This window comes from Aquila chrysaetos, chromosome 10, assembly GCF_900496995.4.
Source record: "Aquila chrysaetos chrysaetos chromosome 10, bAquChr1.4, whole genome shotgun sequence".
Taxonomy (NCBI): domain Eukaryota; kingdom Metazoa; phylum Chordata; class Aves; order Accipitriformes; family Accipitridae; genus Aquila; species Aquila chrysaetos.
The window spans coordinates 35,229,180-35,252,999 of record NC_044013.1 but is presented as its reverse complement, the minus strand read 5'-3'; the positions used below and the strand labels follow the sequence as shown (position 1 = coordinate 35,252,999).

General features: G+C 43.9%; 1 protein-coding gene across 7 annotated transcripts in view; it reads right to left on the bottom strand.

Moving 5' to 3' along the window:
• The window catches only part of COL26A1 (collagen type XXVI alpha 1 chain), a 181,325-nt gene that overhangs the window by 43,615 nt on the left and 113,890 nt on the right, over positions 1-23,820 (bottom strand). For 5 of the 7 annotated variants that reach the window (XM_030029123.2, XM_030029126.2, XM_030029128.2 and 2 more), the window contains exons 4-5: positions 16,849-16,890; positions 1,727-1,788 (exon numbers count right to left, since the gene is read on the bottom strand). In XM_030029123.2, coding sequence (XP_029884983.1) covers positions 1,727-1,788; positions 16,849-16,890 — 104 coding nt within the window. The remainder of the gene's footprint in view (positions 1-1,726; positions 1,789-16,848; positions 16,891-23,820) is intronic. The other 2 variants (XM_030029127.2, XM_030029129.2) reach the window with 1 other exon arrangement.

The window sequence follows — 23,820 nt, the reverse complement described above, 5'->3', positions numbered from 1 at the left end:
GAGGGGATTTGGGTAGGTAGGACCTCCTTCCTCCTCCATGAAGTCCTGCCAGGGCCCCAGTTGAAGTTGTCATTAGCCTCTCACGCTTTGTTACCTAACAAAAGTGCCGAGCAGCACAAGCCAGCAGAGTGTGGGCACTCTGATGTCAGGACAGTCTATCATTTTCCAGTGAGCCAGATATAGAAAATCCTGGAAAGCAAAGGAAGGTACAGCTGGCTACAGGCTGAGCATGGGAGGGCTGATTTACGTCTCTCTGAGGCTGGTCTCATGTCTTTCTTGGATTCGGGACTGCACACGCAGAGGTCAGTCACCAGCCCCTCTCTCCTCTCCAAACGCCTCCAGTTCCTCGCTGCCAAAGAACACCCACCTGCCAGGTCCCGCTGCTTGGAAAAACAATCCAGCTCATCTTTGTCCTTTGCACCACAACAGTTGTTTTAACTCGAACAATTCTTCTCCCCAGAATTTCACTCCCCCCACCTCTTCATTTTCATGTAGTGAAATGTAACTGTGAAGGCTTTGAGGAAGTTCCAGACAACATTGCTCACTCCATTTCAGCACAGACAATTCCCAAATTACCATAATATTATGCACTGGCCTCAAAACCACCACACATCCACACACCCCCCCCCCCCCCCGAAAGGTTTCTCCCCAAATTCTTTTATGTCATTGATAACCATCAGTTAATGAATAATAACAGCAGCACATGCCTTAAAGGGACCAAAGCACTATATCTAACAGCCAGGATTGGGCTGTCACAGGAGGGACCACAGATCAAAGGGGAATGACTGACTCAGCTGCTTTGTTGCTAGACTGGAACAATTTATCTGAATCCCAGTAGGTAGAAATTAAAACAATTTGCAGAAAAAAAACCACAACATGAAGGTCTCCCCTTAGCATTTGTCTCCACTAAACTATGCACGAAAGCCTCCCATCTTTCAGAACAGGGATAAAAAAGCAGGACTGGATAGCACTTGAAGAGCAGGCTAATGAACAACTGTTCTTAGAAAAATCTACATACTGTTACTCCTGTTATGCACTCTACGTCGGTAAGGTTTCTACAAGGCATTTTTAGCGAGAGAGACCAGAATCAGAGCCTGCTTTTTTTTCCTGAGCCAGGAGAATCACTGCTTTACATCCCCATGTTATCAACCAGCTGAAGGTACGAGATTTTTTTATACAGCTCTGTCTGCCCTCTGTTTCTGAACCAAAACCTGAGCCAACGTGTTCCAGCTGAGAGCAATGAGCTATTTATTGTTTATTAGCAGCTGCACACATGTGACAGTGGTGAGCGTGGCCTGAATGCACCACTGCATGGCAGCCAGTGAGCCCATCATGAAACCCAGGCAGCCGGAGGCAAAGCGGACACAGTGTGAGGGCAGGCTTCTAACAGGCAAACACAGCAATAAGTGTGATAGCAACACATGGCACATTATTTCTCAGGTCTGAGCATTATTTAGGAGGAGCTGAGCCGAGCAGCTGGAGGGAAGAAGAGAGGCAGAGATGCAGCTGCATGGGAAGTGGAAGGAGCTAGGCTAGAGGTGAGCAATGCCCATGTGCACAGCAGTGCTGCCCTCAGTTCCTGGGGCAGAACCACTGCCACAGCGTGTTCCTCGCTGTGGACAGAAGGACAGACACCTGATCTCTCCAGGGCTGCCAACTCGACATCTTTTTCACCAACAACTCTTGGAAATTTTTGCCAAATGGAAGAATAAAGGCTGGTCCTTACCTTGGCCTCCAGCGTGTTTAGCCTCTCGGTCATATCTGCTAGTCTTGTGCAGTTCATGCATTCTAGAAAGAACACAACAAAATGATGTAAAATTTCTACATACTTTGCATTTTAATCCATGGCTTTCAGTCTGCAGACCCTGATCCCTTTTCAATCCAAGGCACACAAAAAAGTGATTCAAGATCAGTTATGGGGGGAAAATAAGTATTCAAATCCATTGCACAGATGAACAGCCACAACCACGTTACATGGACCTTGTTTGGGATGTTTAGTGGGGTAGACTGTGAAGCCCAGTTGCCGATAGGTAGAAGGTAGATGAAGAAAAAATTAGTTTTAAAACTTTTCATGGTGTCAACCAGCATGACCTGTTGTCACCAGCAGAGACGCTTGTTCTGCTACTGGTGCAAGTTGGTGTGGCACATGCTCCCACCTCACAGGACACCAGGCTGCACAAACACTACTCCATTTAGCTCTCTGCTGTATCCTCTCCTATACTGTCCTCGTCAAATACCAAGGAAAGCAACAAATATACAAAATGCCCATCTCTGTGGAGTCCTGCTCCACCCGTGCACTCCCAGGCCCTGTTACCACTCCCACAACAAATCATCTGTCTCAGTGACAGCAAGAAAATCCAAGACAGACCCCAGGGCTGATGCAGACCGGAGCTGCAGCCCGAAGTCATTTCCATCTCACTGTGCTGCATAGAAGCAACAGATAGGCAGCAACCACCAAAGGGGTCTTGACAGGATGCCTTAGCAAGAACAAACATTAACATAATGGGCTCTGAGTGCAGTTTAAAATGATTGCTTGATACAAAGGACACCACTTATCTAAACAGAAGGCCTGCTGCTTTTCCTCTGTTTTCATTTCAGCAGTTTTAAAGTGAGTGAAGGAGGATAAAGCCCTGAACAGAGATTTAATCAACAAGGCACTTTCCCAGCACTTTGCAGCAGTGTTGAACTGCCCGCTCCCAGCTCTCGGAGAAGCTTTCCAGACTGGACCACTCGCCTATCATGACTTCTGAAGCGCAACAGTTTTTAAAAAGAGAAAATGACTTGCAGCAAGAAGTATTTCAGAGAAAAAAACATCCATATTCAGATGATGAATCGCTGCCATCTTGCGTCCCACAAAGGAGAAATACATCCCTCTGTGCATTTCTGGGCTCCTTAAGGGCAGAGCCAGCTTTCATTGACTGGCCATGGAAGAAGTATTTAATCCTGGTATTTCCATAGGGCTGGGGATGTTGACCTGTAAAATTCTTAAGCCCCTTCACAGACCATTCAGGTGCAGCTCAGGCTGCGGTTGTACTGATGCAGGGGATGTTGAGTAAACCCAGTGCCTACCTATGGCAAGGAATGAGCGAACATGGGTTTTGGCCTGACTAAACATCATCCTGACACCTAGGCCTCAGTTGTCTCCCCTAACAAGCTTTGTCCCCTTTTGCACAAGGAGCCCCAAGGAATCTCTCCAGTCTTCACCCACAAACACTTTAGAGTTTTATGAAGCACATGGTATGTACTGACGGCTCTCAGCCATGCAAAGATTTTAGCGCATGGCTTAGAGGGCCAGGAAGCCTGGCTGCTCCACATTAGTGATTTACAGTCTAAGAAGATTGCTTGAGTGCTAACGGCAACCAAGCACCCATTGCATAAACCTTCCAAAGAAATTATCTCCTTGACCCTCTATGAGGAGCTGCGTGGCTTCCCAAAGGAGCTAGACATAGAGCTTCCACCTCACGATACCCAACATTTTGCAGACAAAGCACCTGATGGTTCAGGAACACTTAGATTGAGGGATTTCCTCACAGGTTAATACTGGCATGGACTTTTTTTTACCCAGTAGGAAATAACATTTGTTTATTTTTATTCTCTGCAATAGGTCTTGGGCAATATTTTTTGGCTTGAATTGGCCCATGAATACGCAAGTGCCATAAGCGCATTGTCCCACAGGGAAGGAAATGGGTGAGGCTTGTTTGGTCTAGATCTGCTTGTGGTGTGTAAAACAGGGAATTACGTTCTGCATGTAACTGGCTTCATGCTTCTGATCTTGCGCATCCCCACAGAAAGATAAGACTGAATAAATCCAGTGCTCCCAAGAGCCAAAAGGCGTACCAGATGTGTTACAGAGCAAATAAAATATGGAGTCCTATTCTCCCTTCTGCTGGCTTGCACATATTAAAAACGCCCCTAGGTTTAGAGAGACTGACTTGAACTGTCTGAAAACCATCTTCGGGCATAATTTGAGATGGATTGATCATTTAAGCTCTCTTTGGAGAGCTCAGCTCATAAAAAAGGGCTTGTAGTACCCCTCTGCACAGGGGTGAATCAACCAGCTCCCAGGGGAGAGGATACTCTGATTGTCTCTGCCGGACAGAGTGTACAAACAGCACCAGCCCAGCAGCCCTCTCTGCTCTTGAAGAGTATCTCAAAGAGCCCTCTCAGCTTCGTTTGCAGCACAAAAGGTTAGATTTAAATGAACAAAATGACAGAAGAGAGGAGGAAGCAGCAGTGCCACTGCATGGTGAGATTTGTACTAATATCTTCTTTATGTCAGTGATGCCTGCTGAAACACATGGAAAACACAGCCCAGGTCAAAAAGAGAACTACTTAAGCTCAAGTTAGATTTGAACTCTGATCCTTTCCTTTGTGAAATACCTGGAAACCCAGATCCACACCCAAGGTACTTAGCCTGGACCCAAAAGACATTTAACTAATCCAGGAAGTGGACGTCCTAATGCAAAAGATCTTCTTACTAAGGCAAGCCATCCTGCCAACAAATCCTTGTGACATTTAGTTAGCTAACCAACAGACGGATGATGCTTTCAAACACAGAGATGACTGCTCAGTACTGCAGTTACAGAAACTACATTCAAAGCTCACTCACAAAACACTGGGGACCAGGCTGCTTCAAGGTCTGGGGTCGTTATCCGTCCTTGCAGAAAGCCTGAGAATGGTGGTGACAAATCAAGCTAATAAATGTCTTCCCTGACTACTATGCACTGAAGTATTTAGTGTCTAATCCTGATGGCTGGTGGTTCCAAGGCCTGGGACTGTGAAGTTGAATTTCCTGATCAGGGTGAAAGCAGTCTGCTTTATTAAAACGAGCTTGAGAATCTCACATCATTTTTTCACATGTAACGAATATAACATTGGGGCAAATACACATACTCTCTGACCTGGAACTCCAGAGCAAATGCTTTCTGTATCTGCAGAAATCCATCACTTGTTGCTACACAGAACGACAGTTTATTTCCCTCATATTCCTAGTTGGCAGATTTGTATTTTTCCATCTAAACTCTGAGAAAGGAGTTGTGATTTCACTCTATGAAGCCCAACCTCAAAACACATGGTAGGATTTGTTTTAGAAATATTCCAGCAGGGAGGATAGATAATTGAGATAACGAACATGAGACTGTACCAGCATATCGCGTGACACCCAGTCTGTCTCCACAATGTCTCACTGTTACTGTCCTAGCACACTTCTCCCTTCCTGTCCTCCCATTCCCCCGCTGCAGATGCATTGGTAAAGCAATGCAACTGGAGGGAAAGAAAAGTCTAATGTATCAGAGATGTGGTACACTCCACATGCCGGAAAATAAGAAGTCATGTACCCTGTGCCAGCAGTGACCCACTTAACCCTGATTCAAAGGTCGCTACATTTGACCAGTCTTCGATTAAAGGCTGAAGCCAGCGCCTCCAGCACTGCAGCTTTGCAAATAAGCAGCAGGGTCTAAGCCTGCAGCTTCCACTCTGGATACACTCCTACAACAAGCAATTTACAGCGGTGAGTGACTGACTTCAGGTGCCTTGCTAACTTGGCATTCCTGCTTTGCAGGGCTCGAGCAGCGTTTGCATAATTTCATGATTAAATAGTTGCATATTTCAGCTGCTCAAGACCGAAAGCCCCACAAGTCTTCAAACTCCTCACTCAAATCGAGATTAACAAGAAAGGCGTGATAACGGCTTTATACCATCTCTAATGATTTCAGCACAATTATTGCAGTGGCACTGAGGGGAGTAAAAAAAAAAAACAAAACAACAAGCCAACTTTCACCACAGGGCCGCAGGTCAGAGTTTTGCACAAAACAGCAAAGAAACCTCTTGGCATCTCAGCCCCATTTCTCAGCTCTGACAGCCCACGCTCATTTGTATACCCAGAGTCTCTGCAGAATATTAAAAGGGCTTTTGGTTTCCCTACAGCCAGATGCTCAGTAGATATAAATTGCACAGCTCAACTGAAGTCAAGGGATCAAGGCTCCGTCTCTCTTTTTCTTGATGGATTACTCCAAAATTCATATTTCAGAGGAGAGGCGGAGGAGGTGGTTTATAGCATATGAAAGGGGAGAGAATTCTGGAATCACATAGCCTTTGTTTAAACAAATAAAATCTTTGACAGCCAGTTTTTTCAGGACCGTATTTTGCCATTACAAGAAACTTCAACCTTGCAATGCAATGGGGTGTAGCACACAGTCAGGCTTCAGGACATAAGAATTGCGTTTGCAGCTCATGCTTCAACCTGCTTGGGACTCTAAACAATGTACTCCTCTCCTCTGAGTCTCACTTTCCTTTCATCCATTGTTAGTGTAATGTTTCTTCTGTAAAGGACCTGAGGTCAGAGGATGAAAAAGGACCAAATGTTACATACACACAGAGAAGTAAATTAGTATATTTGATTTCTGTGATACAACCTGCCTGGCAGCTCTTCTCTCTCCATCTAACCAAGTCCACCACTTTCATTGCACTTTTCAGAAATGGACATGCATGAAGGGGACAAACTCAGTTAATCTCCGGGTAGGGGGAGCAAACCAGAGCTGCAGCAAGGCTACGCCAACAGCCCATGTTTAGAGCACTGGGAACCCAACAGCTTTAACTCTGCACCAGCAATAGCACAACCAGGACTACTCAGACCAGGTCGCATGCACCACACTGTTATGGTTTGGGGTGCACTGTCTTACAAATCAGTAACACACAACTTGAGTAGGTCCAGTTTGAAGAAAATTTTGTGTTTCAAATGAAGCAGGAGACCAGCTTTTCTCAGTTAGTAGACACCTTTCTCCTGGCCAAGTTCAGAGTAGTCTCTGGACAAACCTGGAAGAGCAGGGATGAAGTCAGCTAAATCAGTCCAGGCAACTATGTTTCTTTGTAAGGAGAAACCCATGAAGCTCGAAACTCTCAAGGGAAATAGGAAGCACAGCTAATTTCTTCTGTCAACTTGGTGAGCACCCTAGATGTTATGCACCAGAGATGTATTATGACAATCGAGAGATAAAGCACCAGATCACTGACCCCTCCATCCACTTGTTGCCACACATACACACAGTTTAGCCAGCAAAAAAACCAGTGACACTTTCAGACTCTGGCACAGAAGAAATTTCAAGTCAAATTCCACAGTAGAAATATGAACACAGATCTCCTGTGCCTACCTAGGTGGCCCTCAGCAGGGGACAGCCAGTCTGGGCTTGCATCTCCACCCCTCTTTAATTTGTCTGATTTGACCCTTCCAGCCTTTTTACATGGATACTGAGTTTCCCTAAGTAGTTTATGTTCTGGCCCTTTGCAAAAGCTTTCGCCAGTGCTTGTGAAGGATAGCAGGCCCAAGCCATAAATCACAGCCAACCTGGGATCTGTTTTTTCAAAATGTTTCCTCTAATGAGAGTCAGATGTTGGCTAGATAGACTTTATTAATTGTACTTGTTTAGAATCAGTCGTGTCTGTAGCTCTGTAACAGGGCTGGAGCATGTGAAAGGCAAAGAGCTGACAGCAACCGTGGAGAGGAGGAACACTTGTGTCGCCCAGTAGCCTCTGGTCTGAAGAGCAAACAGGAATCAAAGGTCTGGAGAGCTGCGGGAGGGAAGGGCTCCTACTGGGATATCGTACGCCCTGGCCACGGCTCAGGTCCCAGTAAGCTGGAGCAAGAACTGTTTCTCTGTAAGGGGAAGCTCTCAGAGTTTTGTTTAGTGTAGGATCATTAAGAGTCTCTCAGTTTGCTGCCATGATATTTACTCGTGGCGTGCATTGCAAATTATCACCTTTTGGCGAAGACAGTGGCAAGGGAAGGGCCCCAGATGGCCAGGGTCTCTCAGAGCAGTGATGCTGGAACAGACAGTCCAAGACACCCAACCGAAAAAAGAAGAGCTCATTAGGTCCCTCCTCCCACCAGCATTTCAGTGTGTTCAGCTGCAGGGGAAATCTGTATTGTTGCTGAACTGCAAACATTGCATGCTCTAACCTAAGTGTGCATAGACTGGACACGCACAGGACACAACCACATCCTACAGCCTTGTATTTATAGAGCACGCTCCCTTCTGCTTCCACTGCACAGAGACAGCTGAGCAAGGCCGGGTCTCACCCATGGGGAAACGTGGAAGGAAGGACAGAGGGGAGAGAGAGACCATCTTCCTTTTTGCCCCCTTTCTGGGTCAAACTACTACTGAAAACCATAGGCTACTCACTTCCAACACCCAGTTCCTCTAATCCCAAGTTGAAAACCAGCACTAACAAAGCCCCACAACATTTCCGCTCAGCATGACGGTTAGTGTAATTAAAGTATCTCACAGATAAGGAACTGGAGGCTCGGGGAAATTTAAAGACTGTCTCATTGACCAAAGAGGGTTTGTTCTCTCCCACAGTTTTCACATCGGGATTTTGCAGGATGGAAAGTTCTATTTTCACCTGTAAATTGTGAGTTATTAGGCTGCATATCAATATGAAACAGAACACCTATAGAATATTTTTGCCTTTTTACCATCATTACAGATAATTCACCATCTCTGCTAGGAGACCCCGATCACTGCCAAAATTTCTCCATTTGTAATCTCCCTCTCTCTCTTATATCTCTATTATAATAACCCTTACCCTTAACTTTACTGGCTATCTTTAAAAAGCAGCTCAAATTTCCTTTCTTATGAGAACTGCTATCTGATCTTTTTCTGCTTGTAAAATATTCATACTTCATTTTCATGTCTACTTTCTTCTACCTTCTTAAACAGGAAAAGGCTTTTTTTCCCTGAATAAGCAATAAATATTTTTTCATTATCATGATATTCTGTGATTTTGAAGCATCTGTAAAAAAAACCTGAGCAAAACTGAGTGAAAAGAAAGTTTACCACAAAATGCACTTTTGGAGTAACAACTACTATTTGAGAACCCACATAAAATTTGGTACATGGTTTCAAGTGAAAAAAATGGGTGCAATGTTTTCAATTTTTGCAGTATTTTATCTAGATTTTAAAATTATTTTCATAGTTTCTTAATGACATGTTTCAGTCTTAAATTTTGAAATAGCATTTATTTCAAAACTCACCTAAATTAAAAATGAAATGAACTAATTAAATAGTCTTAAGTGAAACTAAATGGGTCACTTTGGGTCAATTGAAATAATTTGGGTTGACCCAAAACCATATTTTAGTTATTACGTTGTGTCAAAACCTTAAAAATTTCCATTTCAGTTTCTCCCAAATCATTTTTCTTTCCAGTTTTTTGGTTTGGCAAATGAACCCAAAAACCCTCCATTATTCGCCCAGGTCTATTCTTAAACAGCTCACATCACTCACATTGTTTTATTTAAAATTTCACACATGCACACTCCCACACCACTAACTAATTTTATACATAATTGCTCTCAGCCTGGGGATTTGTGCTCTTTCACAGCGCCAAAGATCTATTTTGCTGGTTAGGCCTGTGCTCTGTTAGCATATGGAATTAGATCATGATCATTTATTCACAGGCAACCACGAGTTGCGAGATCCGTGTTCAATCCATCTTTATCTGTCAGAGTAAGGTTTAGCAGGGAATGGCTGGATTTTGATGCAACACGTTTTGCTAGAAATGTATGATTTATTGTTTTTAGAAACACCAAAGACATTTTACCAATGTAGCCCAGCATAGTTGCCTGAAGACTGAAATGACCCTGATAATAAAGATTTTACCTATCCAGCATGACTTTGTTAAAGCCTTGCTGTCTGTGGAACTGCTAAACATTGTGCTCCCAAGCAATGCTGGTGGTACTGTGGGTGCTTAGTACTTCTGATATTGTACAAAACAACCCTCCCGTGAGCCTTTTGCTCCCCTGCTTCACCACTAGATCACTGCCTGGCTCTAAGCCCACTGAAGGAAATAAAAAGACAGAAAATAAAGACACATAGGTAGTATGAACAATATGTATATACAAACCTCTCACCGCAAGATAGGGCTATATGCAAGCTAGATTGAGTCCCCAAATTAAAAGGAGGGAGCCCACATGCCTTCCTGCCAAGGAAGCCAAGGGCACAGAGCCCACAGGGGCTGGGGCTCCTTCCCAGGGGAAAACACTCCTTCTATAGCTGGTCCAGTCCTCACTACGCAAAAATCCAGTGTCTGATACCCACCATCATTGAACCAGACTCATTTCTTTATCACTCGCTGATCTATGACATGGAGTGATACTTAATGGGACTTGACCCCAGTCCAAGCACACATGGGAACCCCACTATGCCTGAAAGTTCATCTTGAATTGAGATGGTCTCACATCCCTTACAGAAGAGACTGTTTTCGCCTGCTGGGAGAAGCAATCAGGGGGAAAATACAGTCAAAATATGGCATAATGTAACATGAAATAAGGAAGCAGACAGGACAAAAGGAAACATTCGAATCGAGGCTCACCAAAAAGTCTGGAGGGACTCTTATAATATTGGTTCTGCACCTGTGTATCACAGGTGAGAGAATCTCTCACAGTCTCAAGCCAAACAACGTGTGCTTAACTGGAGTATGTCTTTCAGAAAGACACTCTAGAGCCAGACAACCTAGGTTTCTTTAGTGAACTGCATCCAAAGTTAACCATTGTATAAAAAATATGCATGTTGTTTCCAGTCTGTATTTCTGACACTGAGTTCTACCCCTGCTTTGAGTTTTATTATACTTCAGCCTGCAAGGCTGCAAGACACCTCTAGGGTTAGATGCTTCCTCTCTGCACAAAGTCCCTGTAACCCATAAACATGTTACATTTAGGATGCTCAGTCAAGCACTAGTGGCTCCTCATCCACAACATTTAGCACTGGCTTCCTTTAGCCAAGACAAAAAATTAGCTGAAAGACCAATAAGAAAAACATTGTTTAAGCAACTGAAAAGGATGGTTTGAATTCAGAAGAATTTGGCTCCCTGAACATCAAAATACTATGTTTGCCCATGCTTTCTACAACACTCACGCTTTCTACAGCAAATACACTCTGATAATTATTATTACTATTGCCAGGGGCACTTTTGCAAAGCTTTGTTTTCCCATGTCAACATTTCAGCTTCAGGTTCAACCCACCGTGGCTTGTCCATTCTCCCACACTTCACTCCTCCCTGAGCTCTGCACGGCATCCCACAGCCCTTGTTCAACACACCATTTCTCTGCACAAGGCTAATGACTGTCACTCAGCACTTGGGAGCTGGAGTGAAATGGTTCAAGGATACAAGATAGTCAGTCTCTCGAGGACCATTACTCTGCCTAATTCTGCTAATTAGCCTTTGCTGGCCTTTATCTAAATCCTCCTGAGCCCTGCAATGGTCCTTATAGATCTGAGCAGCAGAAAGAGGAATCCCTTCCACATTTCTCTGCAGCTGCGATTTTGTTCTCTGAGACACCCAGGGACACTGGGGAGTCAGGAGACCCAGCAAATCCCTCGTATCATCTGGTCCCCATAACATGAAGAACAAGGTAACACTTGCATCAGATTGGTGGCTAGCACAAGGCTGTGCGAAGGACTTTTTGTTTTTTGTTGTTTCCTTGTTAACTTCTGGGTGAAGAAAAACTAATAAAGGAAATACCCACTTGGGGTTAGCCAGGCACATTTCCTTTTCAGTTTCAGATTTTTAACTCTTCAAAATAGCTACACCAGGCTACTTCTCTAACTTGTTTTAGCATGGAAAATCAGAGCATATCCATAATCGAAATGCTTTCCAGAATTCCCGCATCCTATTATTTTAACCCCAAACTCACCCAAATGCTTCCTAAATCTGGGGATCCATTTACTTCCTGATGGGACCAAGCCCTTATTCACAATTTGCCTATTTGCGCTTTCTCTGATTTATAATATCCATACAACAATGAGCACCATAGCATGTGTCCCCTAAGAGACATCATGCTGGTGGTAGTTTGAGGAGCTTCATTTTGAGGTTCTAGCTGCCTCCACCTTGAAACTCTTCTAAAAAATGCCTTAAAGGGCAAGTTTAGACCCATGAATGAAGCATCATGAATCTCCCAGCATCCGGGGAGATTTCTTCTGGAACATGGCAAGCATTGGGTAAGGCTGGGCGTCAGCCAATCTTCTCTCCCACGCCTGTCACCCCACGCACTCAGCCTCAATATTATGTTACTTTTACAGCTGTGGAGGATTTGACAATGAATTTTGACCCTCCCTCTGAGCACTGATGAGGAACAGGGAAAACAGCCAACGAGTCCAAAATGGACAAATGCAGAATGGCGCAATTTGTCTGCAATACACCAAGACGGAACTGGATATCTCCAGAGACACCTTCATCCCCCACAACCCCACACCTTCTTCTCACAACAGCTCAGCATCAATAATCACTTCTGAGCACCAGGCAACAATACACCGGCAAATAAGCTCAGACCAGGGCTTTAGAATTACACAGCTAGAGGATAGCTTCAGAGGCTCAATGCACAGTCACTGGTGCCTGCTGCCACATGATGCCACTGGCAATAGGAATGATGTCAGCACTTTCAAACAAGCACAGGGCCAGATTGCAACTGGAAGGAACAACCATAGTTCTCCTGCAGTCAAAGGAGCTCCTAGGTTTTGTACCCACTGACAGTTTAGCCCCAACAGCACAATCAGGAAACTTGAGGGCACTTAAATCGAATCTCTTAACTGTTTAAGTTCATCTTTCTGTATGAAATGTGTCTGGAAGACACTCTCAAGCACTTCACCAAAGTTAATTGCCCAAACCCAAACCATCACAGCCCACAAATCCTTTAAACTTTGAGAACTGACTTAATGCTGAACAGCTGCCAGGCACTCATTTGCTTGCAGCCACAGGAACAGCTTTCTTATCAATAAATGGGGATTCCTGTGTATGCAACACAGAGTAATGGCAATGGAAATGACTCAGTCAAATGCCTCTGCTTTGAGATTAGGATATGCCCAAGAGGTTGCAGGCAGCAAAAAAAGTGCTAAGTGCAGCTACAGGCCAAGCAAGATGCACATTCAAAATAAACAATGAAAAAGTCCCCTTCCAGAAATGTGAGGACAGCCAGCATGGGGGATGCTATAAAAATGTCGACGTTTGCTATAAATTGCTATGCTTCAAAACCCAAGACACTACAGTTTTCCTCAATAGGAAATCACTGGGCTATCTCCAAAAACTGTTGGTAAATGAGGACTTCAATGGTGACAATTGCATCAGTACAAAAGCAATCTCCCATTTTAGCCCAATTAGTGCTGTGCTAAATCATCAGCCCAGGCCTTGCCTTTTGCAGTTGAGAGACACATCTGTGAGGCTCTTCTTTTGCATGTGGTTTATATTATACTCTAGCACAATATGCATAAACTAACGCTATTCTACACTTACACAGCACCTCATCTGGAAATCTGAAAGCGATTTATGAATGGTGGGCATCTGTGACATTTTACAGATGGAAATTGAGGCACAGAGGGATTCAGTAATTAGCCCCAGACTTGCACAATGAGTCAGCTGCAGAACAGGGCCCATTATTTGTTGTGTAGTAACATCTAGTGTCCAAACACAGAGGGAGACAAGTCTTTCCCCCCAAAAAAGTGTACAAGCATGCCCAAAAATATCACCCATGTCTGCATCCAGACCAAGACTGTTGAGGAATAGTCGGTGTGAATGAATATCCTAAAGCTGTCTCCCCTGGTAGACAGGTCCCTCCATTCTTGTAATACAAATGCAGGCCAGAAGAAGGGTTAATATGCCTGAAAGTTTGTCTGCTTTTTCCACATCAGTTGATCTAATAAAAAAGATTGATTCTCCCCGCAAATCTGGCCTCACTTTAACAAATCATTTGATTTGACACAAAGGACTATATTGAGATAGTTTAAATTCCACTTTAGTCCCTGAAACTAAAGTTTCTGATGGGCTGAATATTTAGAAACAGCCAATAGGAAACACCAGGTAGAGACACCCACCTTGGGTAGGGTTGAAAGTGCCTGAGTGTGGCCAGAAGCATCTGCAGATCTCTCTATACTGTAGTGCTTATGAGCCTACAAGGAATGTCACAGTGTTAGAGAAAACAGACAGCCTTTTCTATACCTTCTAGAAATACAGCAGCAACTCACACTTCTGATGCACTTCAGTACATAAGCATAACACCATATTACCTTTCCACCTTGCCCAAGACAGTGGGCCAGATGCCTGGAGTGACATTCCCAAGGTATTGGGATGCAGATCATCAAGGGGTAGGCCCATGACAAAATTCAAGTAATCCAGGCACTTGCATTAGAAAATTTTCAACTTCTTTAACTTGAAAAGATAGAAAAGCATCCACAGCCAGATCTCTACTGCAATTTAAAACAGACCTAACTTTTAGCTCTCCATTATTCCTTCTTGGTCCTGCCTATATCAAAGTTAATGAACGTTGCATTTGGAAGGAGCTGATTTTACAGTGCTCCTGCCGTCAGTCTATCTGTTCTCTACTTATCTGGCATGTTTCCTTCTAAAAAGGAGAAGAGCAAATCCTCATGTCGTTCGGTGCCACATACACCCTATACTGCACAATTTTTTTTATCTAGTCTCCGGGAAAGTTGTGGAATCTCTCCTGCGTGTTTCATTGTTCATTTCAAAATAGTCATCTCCCCTCCCCAGACCTCAGAGAGCAAGGCCCAACCACGCTCCAGGCAATACATCTCTGCCTTGCTGTCTGGCCCCATACTTCCAAAGAGTTTAGCCTACATCCTAAAAAGTAGTGTAGGATTTGGAAGCTAAATGACTAAGAGCAAACCATAGCAGGAAACCTCTTCAAACACAGGACAACTGAAAGAATCCTAGGCCAAATTGCTGATAAGGAGGATTCCTTGCACAGTCAAAAAAAAAAACCCTATAAAAACCCAGCCAATATTCTCTAACTCCCATTGTCAGGTTATCAGAAGGATAAAAGCATCAGTTAGATTTTGCCTAGATGAAACCTTAAAGGTGCACGGAAGTGTGCAATGGAGTAAGCCACATTTTAAAATAATATAATATCTTGTCTCCTCAGAGGGCCATGATGTGCAGGGGGCAGGACTATTCCTGCCCTCTATGGACACCGAACAGGGCAGATTTTGAAAAGGGCACAGCCACCGAGGGAGAAACTGAAGCACAAAGTGAAGAGAGACCAAGGAAACAAATCACCACTTTAAAAAGACAATCCAGAAACCAGACTAGCCTGTGGCAGGACCAATAATAAGGAATGCAGAAGATTGAGATGCAATTCCTGCCGACTAAATGCTTTCCCACGTGTCCTTGGACATGTCATGTAGTTCCTCTGCACGGCAGTTCCAATATGAGAGTCAATGCGATAAGTGCATTCATGTGCCAAGACATGTCCAAGTAACAGAGAGGAGTAAACAATAGCACCCCCAACCATGGAAAAGAGTATGAAAGAGAACAAGGATAGAAACAAGAACTGAAGGATCCTTCTCTCCCAGAAGGGCTGGGACTGATTTGTCTGTTCAGACATTGATTTTTTCCTGATATAGTAAGAACTAAGAATTTCAAGGAAAGACCTGAAGTCATTATGCACTCCAAATACCCTCTGGCCTCCACAGCTGGGAATAGGTGTTGGGCATCTTCAGTTTCAGGGTCCTACCCAAGGGATGCAGCACTGCTGGTTCGAGAGACAGCCTTCCCAGGGTGCCACCTCTGTCCTGCTTGGCTACTGTCTGCTCTAGGTGTGCCCAGGACGAATGGCTGATTCTACACTGAACAACTGCGGTTAATGAGGAATCAGAGGCATGTTCTGTAACATCCATAGGCAGAGCACACAAAGAGAGAGGAACTGCATCTAGAGCATGAAGCATGTCTGCAATAGAGGTAGGGGCAGAAAGACAGATGCTTGTCCTAATTTAAGGCTTCATAGGAGCTTTTGGGCTATGGGACGCTTATTTTTCTGCTGAGTATGTGTTCAGCAGGGAGAACAAAGAGGCAGATCAGTGCAAGCACTTCATACCCTTGCCATATCGCTGCTTTCACAAAACCAGCGCTTTGGAGTAACTCATCTGCTCAGCATATGTGCTGCTTCTAAGGTCCCATGATTTTCATTTACCACAAAATCTGCACATGGCCATCAGGTACAAAGACTCCCATGTAAATTCCTGCTTTTTATTGATTAACCATCATTGGAGATATACAGTTGAATTTAAAACCTTGGTTGGGCTTTTGCACATGCACCAGAGCACTTTCAAGCCATTTTTACCATCAGCTTGGAGAGATACAGTTCATGCATTGGCAAGCAACAAATAAGCTCTCATTCACTTTCAACCTTTAAAACCATCTCAGTTTTCTCGGGGGAGGCTGTTCAGAGACAACATGAGTGTCACAGAAACAGACATGAGCAGGCACCAGGCTGCTGGATGCCAATGGCTGATGAACTCTCCTCACAGGAGAGCCTGCAGTTGCAAACAAGGTCACAGCCACCTTCCCTCTGAGAGCTCTGCAGCACTCACCTCAGCAAGCCAACCCCCTTTCTGACTCTTCTCAACATACCAACCCCAGATTGATAAGGAGCATTAGCAGGTCAAGGAAAACAGGGAGGTGAGTTTTAATTGCAAGGAAGAGACCACAACAGGCACCCTGGGGCAGACACAGGGTCTGTGGAGCCTGGTGTCCCCTCTCAGACACTAACCCAAGGAAAAATGAGAAAAGTGCAAACAGGACGGCCCTTCCCAGATGCCCATCGGGTGCTGACTAGGCAATTCCCTGAACCTGAGAGGAGTGGGGGCATTTCCAACTCCCCTTTTCCTTGCCCTCCAGCTACTTGAGGGAAACTGAGGCAAAGAGCAAGCAGAGACTCACAGACCCCCTCCCATATGCCTCCCCCCACAAGCAAAGGGCATCCCTGGCTTCCATGGCCCCCCACCCAGGAGTGCACCCCACTTTGCTCTTAGCCTCTGCTTTTCCATGATGTTTGTGTTGCCCACTTACGGTCCTGGTTGGAAAAGTAACCATGCTGGCGGCCAGATGAACCTGCGGGGGGGAGACAAGGCAATTATCACTGGGAACGTGTCAAACCCTCGCCCTGTACAGCATTGGTTCAGCAGAGAAAAAGTTTACTCAGCTTGCGGAGCAAAACTTGGTAAGGAATGAAAGCGCCTTCACTCTCCCCACTCGGCTCGTTTGCACTCTTGCCAGCACTCCCCCCTTCCCACCCACAGCAAGACATGCATGCACAGACGCACATACTCGTGCTCTCAAAGTGCTGAAATAAGCCTGTAAAAGAGCCCCGTGCCTCTATTGGAGATGATGCTTCCAAGAAATACAACCACAGAAAAACCTACTGAATGAAACAGGCTGCAGCAATCCATTCTGGTTGAATGTAAAAAGGGCTTGGGGTTGGTTTTGGTTTGGTTGGGGGTTTTGGGGGGGTTTTTTGATAATGGCAGTCATTGCCTCAGTTGCACACTATGGGGAAAAAATGATCCCAGGTTCAAGGAGGGAGAGCAGCTGCTGTCATTTTGGTTGAGGCATGGGAAGAAGAACCCGGCACCTTCCCAGCGGCTGGTGCATATGCTAAAAACCAAGTTTGTGACAACAAGAAGAGAAGGAATCAAGTTGGGGGGAGGGCGAAGGCCTTTAGCAGTATGGGCATAGCAGCATCTCCTAACGTTTAGAAAACCAGAGTACACTTCAGAGGGGTTGTCTGCCCCCAGCTCTGCCAGGGCCAGTTTGTGAGCTGGGCTGGTTAACCTTGCCTCTAGAGATTTTTCTATCTCCAAGTGTAAAACTGGAGAAGATGACTCCAGCTGCCTTTGGAAACCACTCTGAGGCCTGCAAAGACCTAATTATTTAAGTCTGTGAACCACAAAGCACTTTCATCTGTAAAGCACAATATATGAGAGAACAGTATCTGTGTTTTCTTGCATAGGAGGGTAAAAAAGGAAAAAGAAAAATGCTAAACAAGCTGAGGAAATAATTGTCCTAGTACCAAAAATCTCCCACAGCAGTGGAGGATGACGGTCACGCTGAAGTGATGTATATTAGTCATGATCAGCACACATAAAATCATCTTGAAGATACTAACTACAAACAACTGTTACAAGATTTTACAAGAGCGTGTTTGTTGTACCAGTGTCTAGAAACATCACATTAAAAACAAACAAACAAGATCAGATAATTGCTTTTAATATGGTTTTTGTTAGTTTGGGGTCCTAGATGGTTTTGCACATATGCCTAGAAAGCTGAGCAGCAGGCTTGCTTATTGTCCTCCTACTCATCTTCACAGGGAGGAACAGGAGATATTGGTGCAACGACACCGGTGCAAATCTGGACAAGGCCTGGAGTCCCTTAAGAGACTCAAACACTCACTAAAACCCACACAGATTCCTTTGGAGGGCTGATGCTTTAATATTCCTACAGCCCTTCTGTGTCCCTTCAAGGTTTAAAGCACACAAGCAGTGATAATGAGCCAAGTCTGGTCCCACAGTCACCAGTGTTACATTCCTCCTAAACCTATCCTTTGAGGGAAATAAATAGAGACTTGGCTGCTGGTATGACTCCCAGCAGCTGTTTCCATAATGTTGGGCAAGCATGGGACATGTGGATGAACAGAAAACTGCCCTGAATGGACATCAACCCTATCTTACTCCCTTTTTCTTAAAGAAATTCTGTCTCAGACAGACCCACCTCCAAGCCCTTCACAGGATTGCCAGTGTGAGGAATGTTTTCAGCTGGTTTAACCCAAGATTTGGGTTTCAAGTGAAGCTCATTCGGCAGGGACATGGTAAATCAGATCAGGGACCCCAGGGGATGTTCCCATAAGACCCCACCATGGCTTTGCTCAGATGAGCAACCACAGCATGTGCTGCACCACTCACACCACTTCTAGCCCCACCAACTCAAGCAGTGGGAGCCAGGAGGCAATGCCTGCCGCTGGGAAATCCTGTAGGGAGAAGGTGATGGCCATGCTGCTGCCTTTCCTGCAAGTGTTACCGGTGCCAGCTGAGTCCAAGCTATGTCAGCATGGACTGCAGCCTCAACTCTGGCTGCAGAGGAGAGAGCAGGCAAGTGGGGATCTAGGACACATCCTAAGCCACAGCAGCAACCTGGCTGGATCTGAGCATTACTGTAAGTACAAAGATAGAAAACACGGTACTTATTGAGACTTTCCTGTTGCATGTTGCATGGCCAGGGCCAGTTTGGCTTCCTCGTGAGCATCAGTTGCAACCTCCCAAACAAACTTGGCAGGAGCCAGACAGGGGAGTCCTGGCCTCCCACAGAAACCTCTCTCTAGATACTCCAGCTCCTGGCCCTTCCAAATCTGATGGGTTTCTAACTCTGGTACCTCTTGCTACAGGTAACAAACCTGTCTTAAGCCATGGCAATGCCCTGTTTCACGTAAGACAAGTCAAAACTACTCTTCTCCCTGTCTTTGCTACAACAGACACATGACTGCAGGTGAGAATTGAGATGCAGCTCCAGCACCTTCCCCACCTCCCCAAGACAGCCAGCTAGGGGAATTCCTATCCTTTGCCTTCTGAGAGAAGGCAGAGGAAAGCTCAGTTATCCAGGTTAGCTACTAGCCCAAAGAAGCATCACAGGCAAGTCTCAGAGAGCCTAGAGATTGGTTATCTTGGACCACAGCACCTGCCCTCCACATCAGGGAAGGGAACATCAGATGCAAGAGGAGCGCAGAGAAGCAAGAGCCGAACTTCACTTTTTAAAAGCCTAAGGCCAACTTTGGCCAACCTGAGGTCCCAAAGCAATATGTAACAGAAAATCAAAGGCAGGTAAAGCCCCTAAACAAGGTGCTGGGACTGCGAGGTCACACAGCATTTGTCTTGTGCACTCACAGCTGAAACCCTCAGGTGGGGAGTTCTCCTGAAGCAACCCCTTTTAACTGAGATTGTCATTGCAGCCAGGACCCCAAAGAGCTGTATCAATGCAGCACATTGGTTTATCATTGTACTCTCTGAAAGAGGAGGACTGATGTGGAAGAGACAATTAATTTAGTCTTTCAGTGTTCTACCAGGTTTGGGGACTTAACATAAGAGCAACCAAATGTATCCTGCATGAGATTTGTGGGAATGGGTGGTCACAGAAAATGGGTATGAGATGTAAGTTACAGACAGCGCAACAAGTCACTTTGGTGCCGAAAGCCTTGCATCACTACAGAGCATTCAAACTAACTGCAAGCCATAACAAAATTCTCAGAACCACATAGTTTTGCACTATTAACTGGATAATATAATAACCATTATGCAATAAATTTGCGTTCATTATTCCACCATTAACAGCAACTACAAACCACCAAGTTCTGCTTCTACTTTGAGGAGCAGATAAAAATTCCAGTTTAGTCCTTTCCAGTTAAAATTAGATAAATGTTTTATGCCTTCTGCAAGAACTGCAGAGTCAACAAATCCAAAGGGGCCAAATCCAGAGAAATCCTGTTACTAACACAAGATCCATCTAGAGTTAGACAGCATCCACAGTGCGGCATAGGAAGTTTCTCCCTTTGCACAACAGTGCCAGGTTGAGATCAATGACATCAAAAAAATGTTTACAAGGTCTTTTCTGTAACAGAAACAAGAAAGAGAAAACTAAATCACAGGAATTACAAAAGAAAGGCCAATCAAAGGTAGAAATCTATTCCACAGCCCTGTGCAGGGAATCCATTTCTGGACAGCTGCCTAAAACTCTGCATCCGCCTTGTGCTGGCTCAACCCCCACTGCTCTTGGCAGGTGAGATAGAAAATTGGTTATAAAATGAGCCCTATATTTTATAAGTTTCATAAACATTTTTTAAAAAAACTAGAATATGAGGTATTCTCAGAGATCCTGTGCCAGAGAGTAATGTGGTCTAACTTGGAAACAGAGTTACCACCTGTTCATGGCAACTACTCTTTTAATCTTCATTTCTGTTTTATGAGCTGACCAACACTATTTTATTAGCTGACAATTAGTTTAGGTTCATTTAATTAAACAAAATTGATTACATTCCCTCTTTCTTTGATGGCAAACTTTCTGCAGGACTAGAGGTTTGAACAACTTGGCCCCTGTATCAATAAAACTATATTCCAGATCTTTTTGTCAAAAATGATCACACAAAAATTCAAGTAAATACGTGTCAGTGGACACAGAGATGTTCTAGGTATGTATTAAAAGAAAAAGGCAGGCTCTGGCTTCCTGGTTAAAAACAGAGGTGATAGTTTGACACCAGGTAGCACTACTACTTAAGCTTAACTGGTCTAAGAAGTTACCACCTCTGTTTTAAGAATGAGTGTGTCTGCACCTCACAGATGGACAATACACCAGATAGGAAAGAGATAGTTGAAAAATAACCCAATATGAAAAAAACTCATTTATTATTTTTCAGGGAGATCGATTCCTTAAACCATGTGGCTGCAGACATGCTTGAGTCAGTGGAATAGAAAGGGCAGTGCAGGGGTGGGAGGAATAGCAGGCATGGCAAAGCGGGTAAATTTTAACTGCCACGGGAAAGTGGTTCATTTAACTAAATACAAAGATGAACACACGGTCATTGTCTGCCAGTATCAGACAGCGCTCTTACAGTTAGTACTTATCTAAAGCTTGAAGTTGATGACAAAAATCTGTTGACATCAACAGGCCAACAGAAGGTCATCTGCATCTTGAACAGATGCCTCTAAAATACATGTTGCACACTAGGCAAGGAAAGCTTTTCTGTAAGTGTTTGCTCTTCTGTGAGCACATACACTCATGCATCAGCATTCAGGCTAAAGTAGTATGTGTCTGCAAAAAACTGGTCTACAGTGAAAAAGATAGCATAGGGTAGATATCTCAATTAGCTTTAATATGTCTTTGGATTTGCTTTCATTTGTTGTTGTAACTGTTTTGTTTTGTTTTTCCCCTTTAATCCTTTTTTTTTAACTTTTTTTAGAGCTATACCAAGAAGGAAGTCCTGACTGGGCAAACATCCCAAGTTCAGCACATACTCAACATTACACACACAGGTAGGTGCTTAAACTGTGAGGTATCAGTCAGACTGAGAAGAGAGAGCATTCATCCAGACAGGTTGTATAGATATTTATATTTGGCTCATTTTAAAGATTCAAAGCAATAATTGACCAAGATCAGCAGCCTTAAGAGCCTTTTGAGTACCGGCCCTTACCAAGCTAAGCTTAAGTGAAACATTCAAGGACACACTTTCTCCTGTCACAATTTCACAAGTCCCATTTTGCAACAAAGCAGAACTCAGTAGTTAATTATATCTGCAGAGTTTGCAGTAGAGGCTGTGGCAACAACTCAGCCCTGGAGGATGGATAAAAATGACTGTAACAGTAGTAGACATTTGGGTGCAGTTAAGTATAGACAATGTTGTAGTGAAATGGCTATTCTTCAAGATATATGTTGCCTTTGACACTGACAGAGTCTTGAAAAGTGAACCACCACCATTAGTTATAACTCCCTGGCAACAAAAGCTCTAATAATTCTGACTAATTGTCATGGAAAGTTACCCTGATTGCAAATTTGACAGTTATAAAAATCCAATTTCGGAATTCCAAACAGGCCAGGAACATAATTAGCCTCTACATTTTAACACCCTCTTGATCAATGGTGGGGTAATGGAGACCCTTCCAAGAGCTTTGTTTTGAAATGAATGGCGCCATATTGATGAAACAACTTGGACACAAACCAGAAATTAAATTGAAAGTTTAAACAATGCAGCTGTATTTTATCATCCTGTATTGTCAAGCTTTAACGAAAATAGCTCCTAAACAGAGCCACATGTTTTGCCTGTTGCCCAAAAACTGAAGGTGAATTTTAAAACCCTTTCCTAAACTGCAGGATGCCAAGATTTTTCGGCTAGGAGTTATTATTAGGACACAACAGTATTTCATATAAGTCTTGACAACGGTTTTGTATGGTTTCTGTAAAAGCAACTTCATTTTTTAAATCAGAGATGGCTTAGATGAGTGACGCTTCAAAAAAATGGAACCTCTTTTGAGTATTTCTTCTTGTTCCATATACATATGGTACCAGCAAAAATAAAATCTCATTATAATCAGTGGAACAATCAATGCAGGGAGTATAAGCAGGATTCACCCCCATCCTGTGTGTCATTAATGAACACTGTCAGCTACCTTCTAATCTCAGGACCTGGAGACAGATCTAATGGGAGTATATCATGTGTTTCAGTATCACTGAGAAAACTGTACTCAACTCTTGCTTTGAGAGTTATCTCTTGCCTTTGAGGATTAAGATATGATGAAGAAAACACTTGTTAGTTACAACACTCTGAGAACCAGATCTTTGATAATTCTAGCAAATTGGTCAAGATACAGGAGACAGAAAATGTATAACAAGACTTAGTCTTTTTAATATCCAAGGATGGATTTGCACAGCTGGAAAATTAGGAAAAAAGCTCTGGTTTTTGGCTTGTAATCTGTTCAAATAGCCTAGAGGATTTTAGGGGGTGCAATTCATACAAATCAAATGGGATTCTACCACAATTATTTACTGGAGTATAGTATTTAAGATTGCAAGATTCAGTTCCACATTGAGCAAAAATTTGCTGAAAAACAAATAGCCATGTTAAGTTCTACCAGCCGTTCCCATAAACGTTTAAGTGTTCAATCTCAATTCTGAATACCTGTAATCCCAGAACCAGGACAGAAAAAAAGCTCCAGGATTGTAACCATACAGTTGAATAGGTTCAATGGCTCAACCCTCGCATATGCTACAAGAATGAGGTATTTTAATTGGATCTGTCAGGAAGCTTGCAGAGGGGTGCACGCAACTTTCATCTCAGTCCACCGGAGGAAGGAAGGGAGATGACACATAAAGAGATAAAAAAGCTGAGAACAAAGAGGTCCGCGTGGTGCCTCCCAGCCTCTCTCATACTGGATAAACATGTCTGTCAGATCCTGAGGTCAGGCCAAAACCTCCAACAATGGCGGTCTGTATCTTTTATCTTCCTGT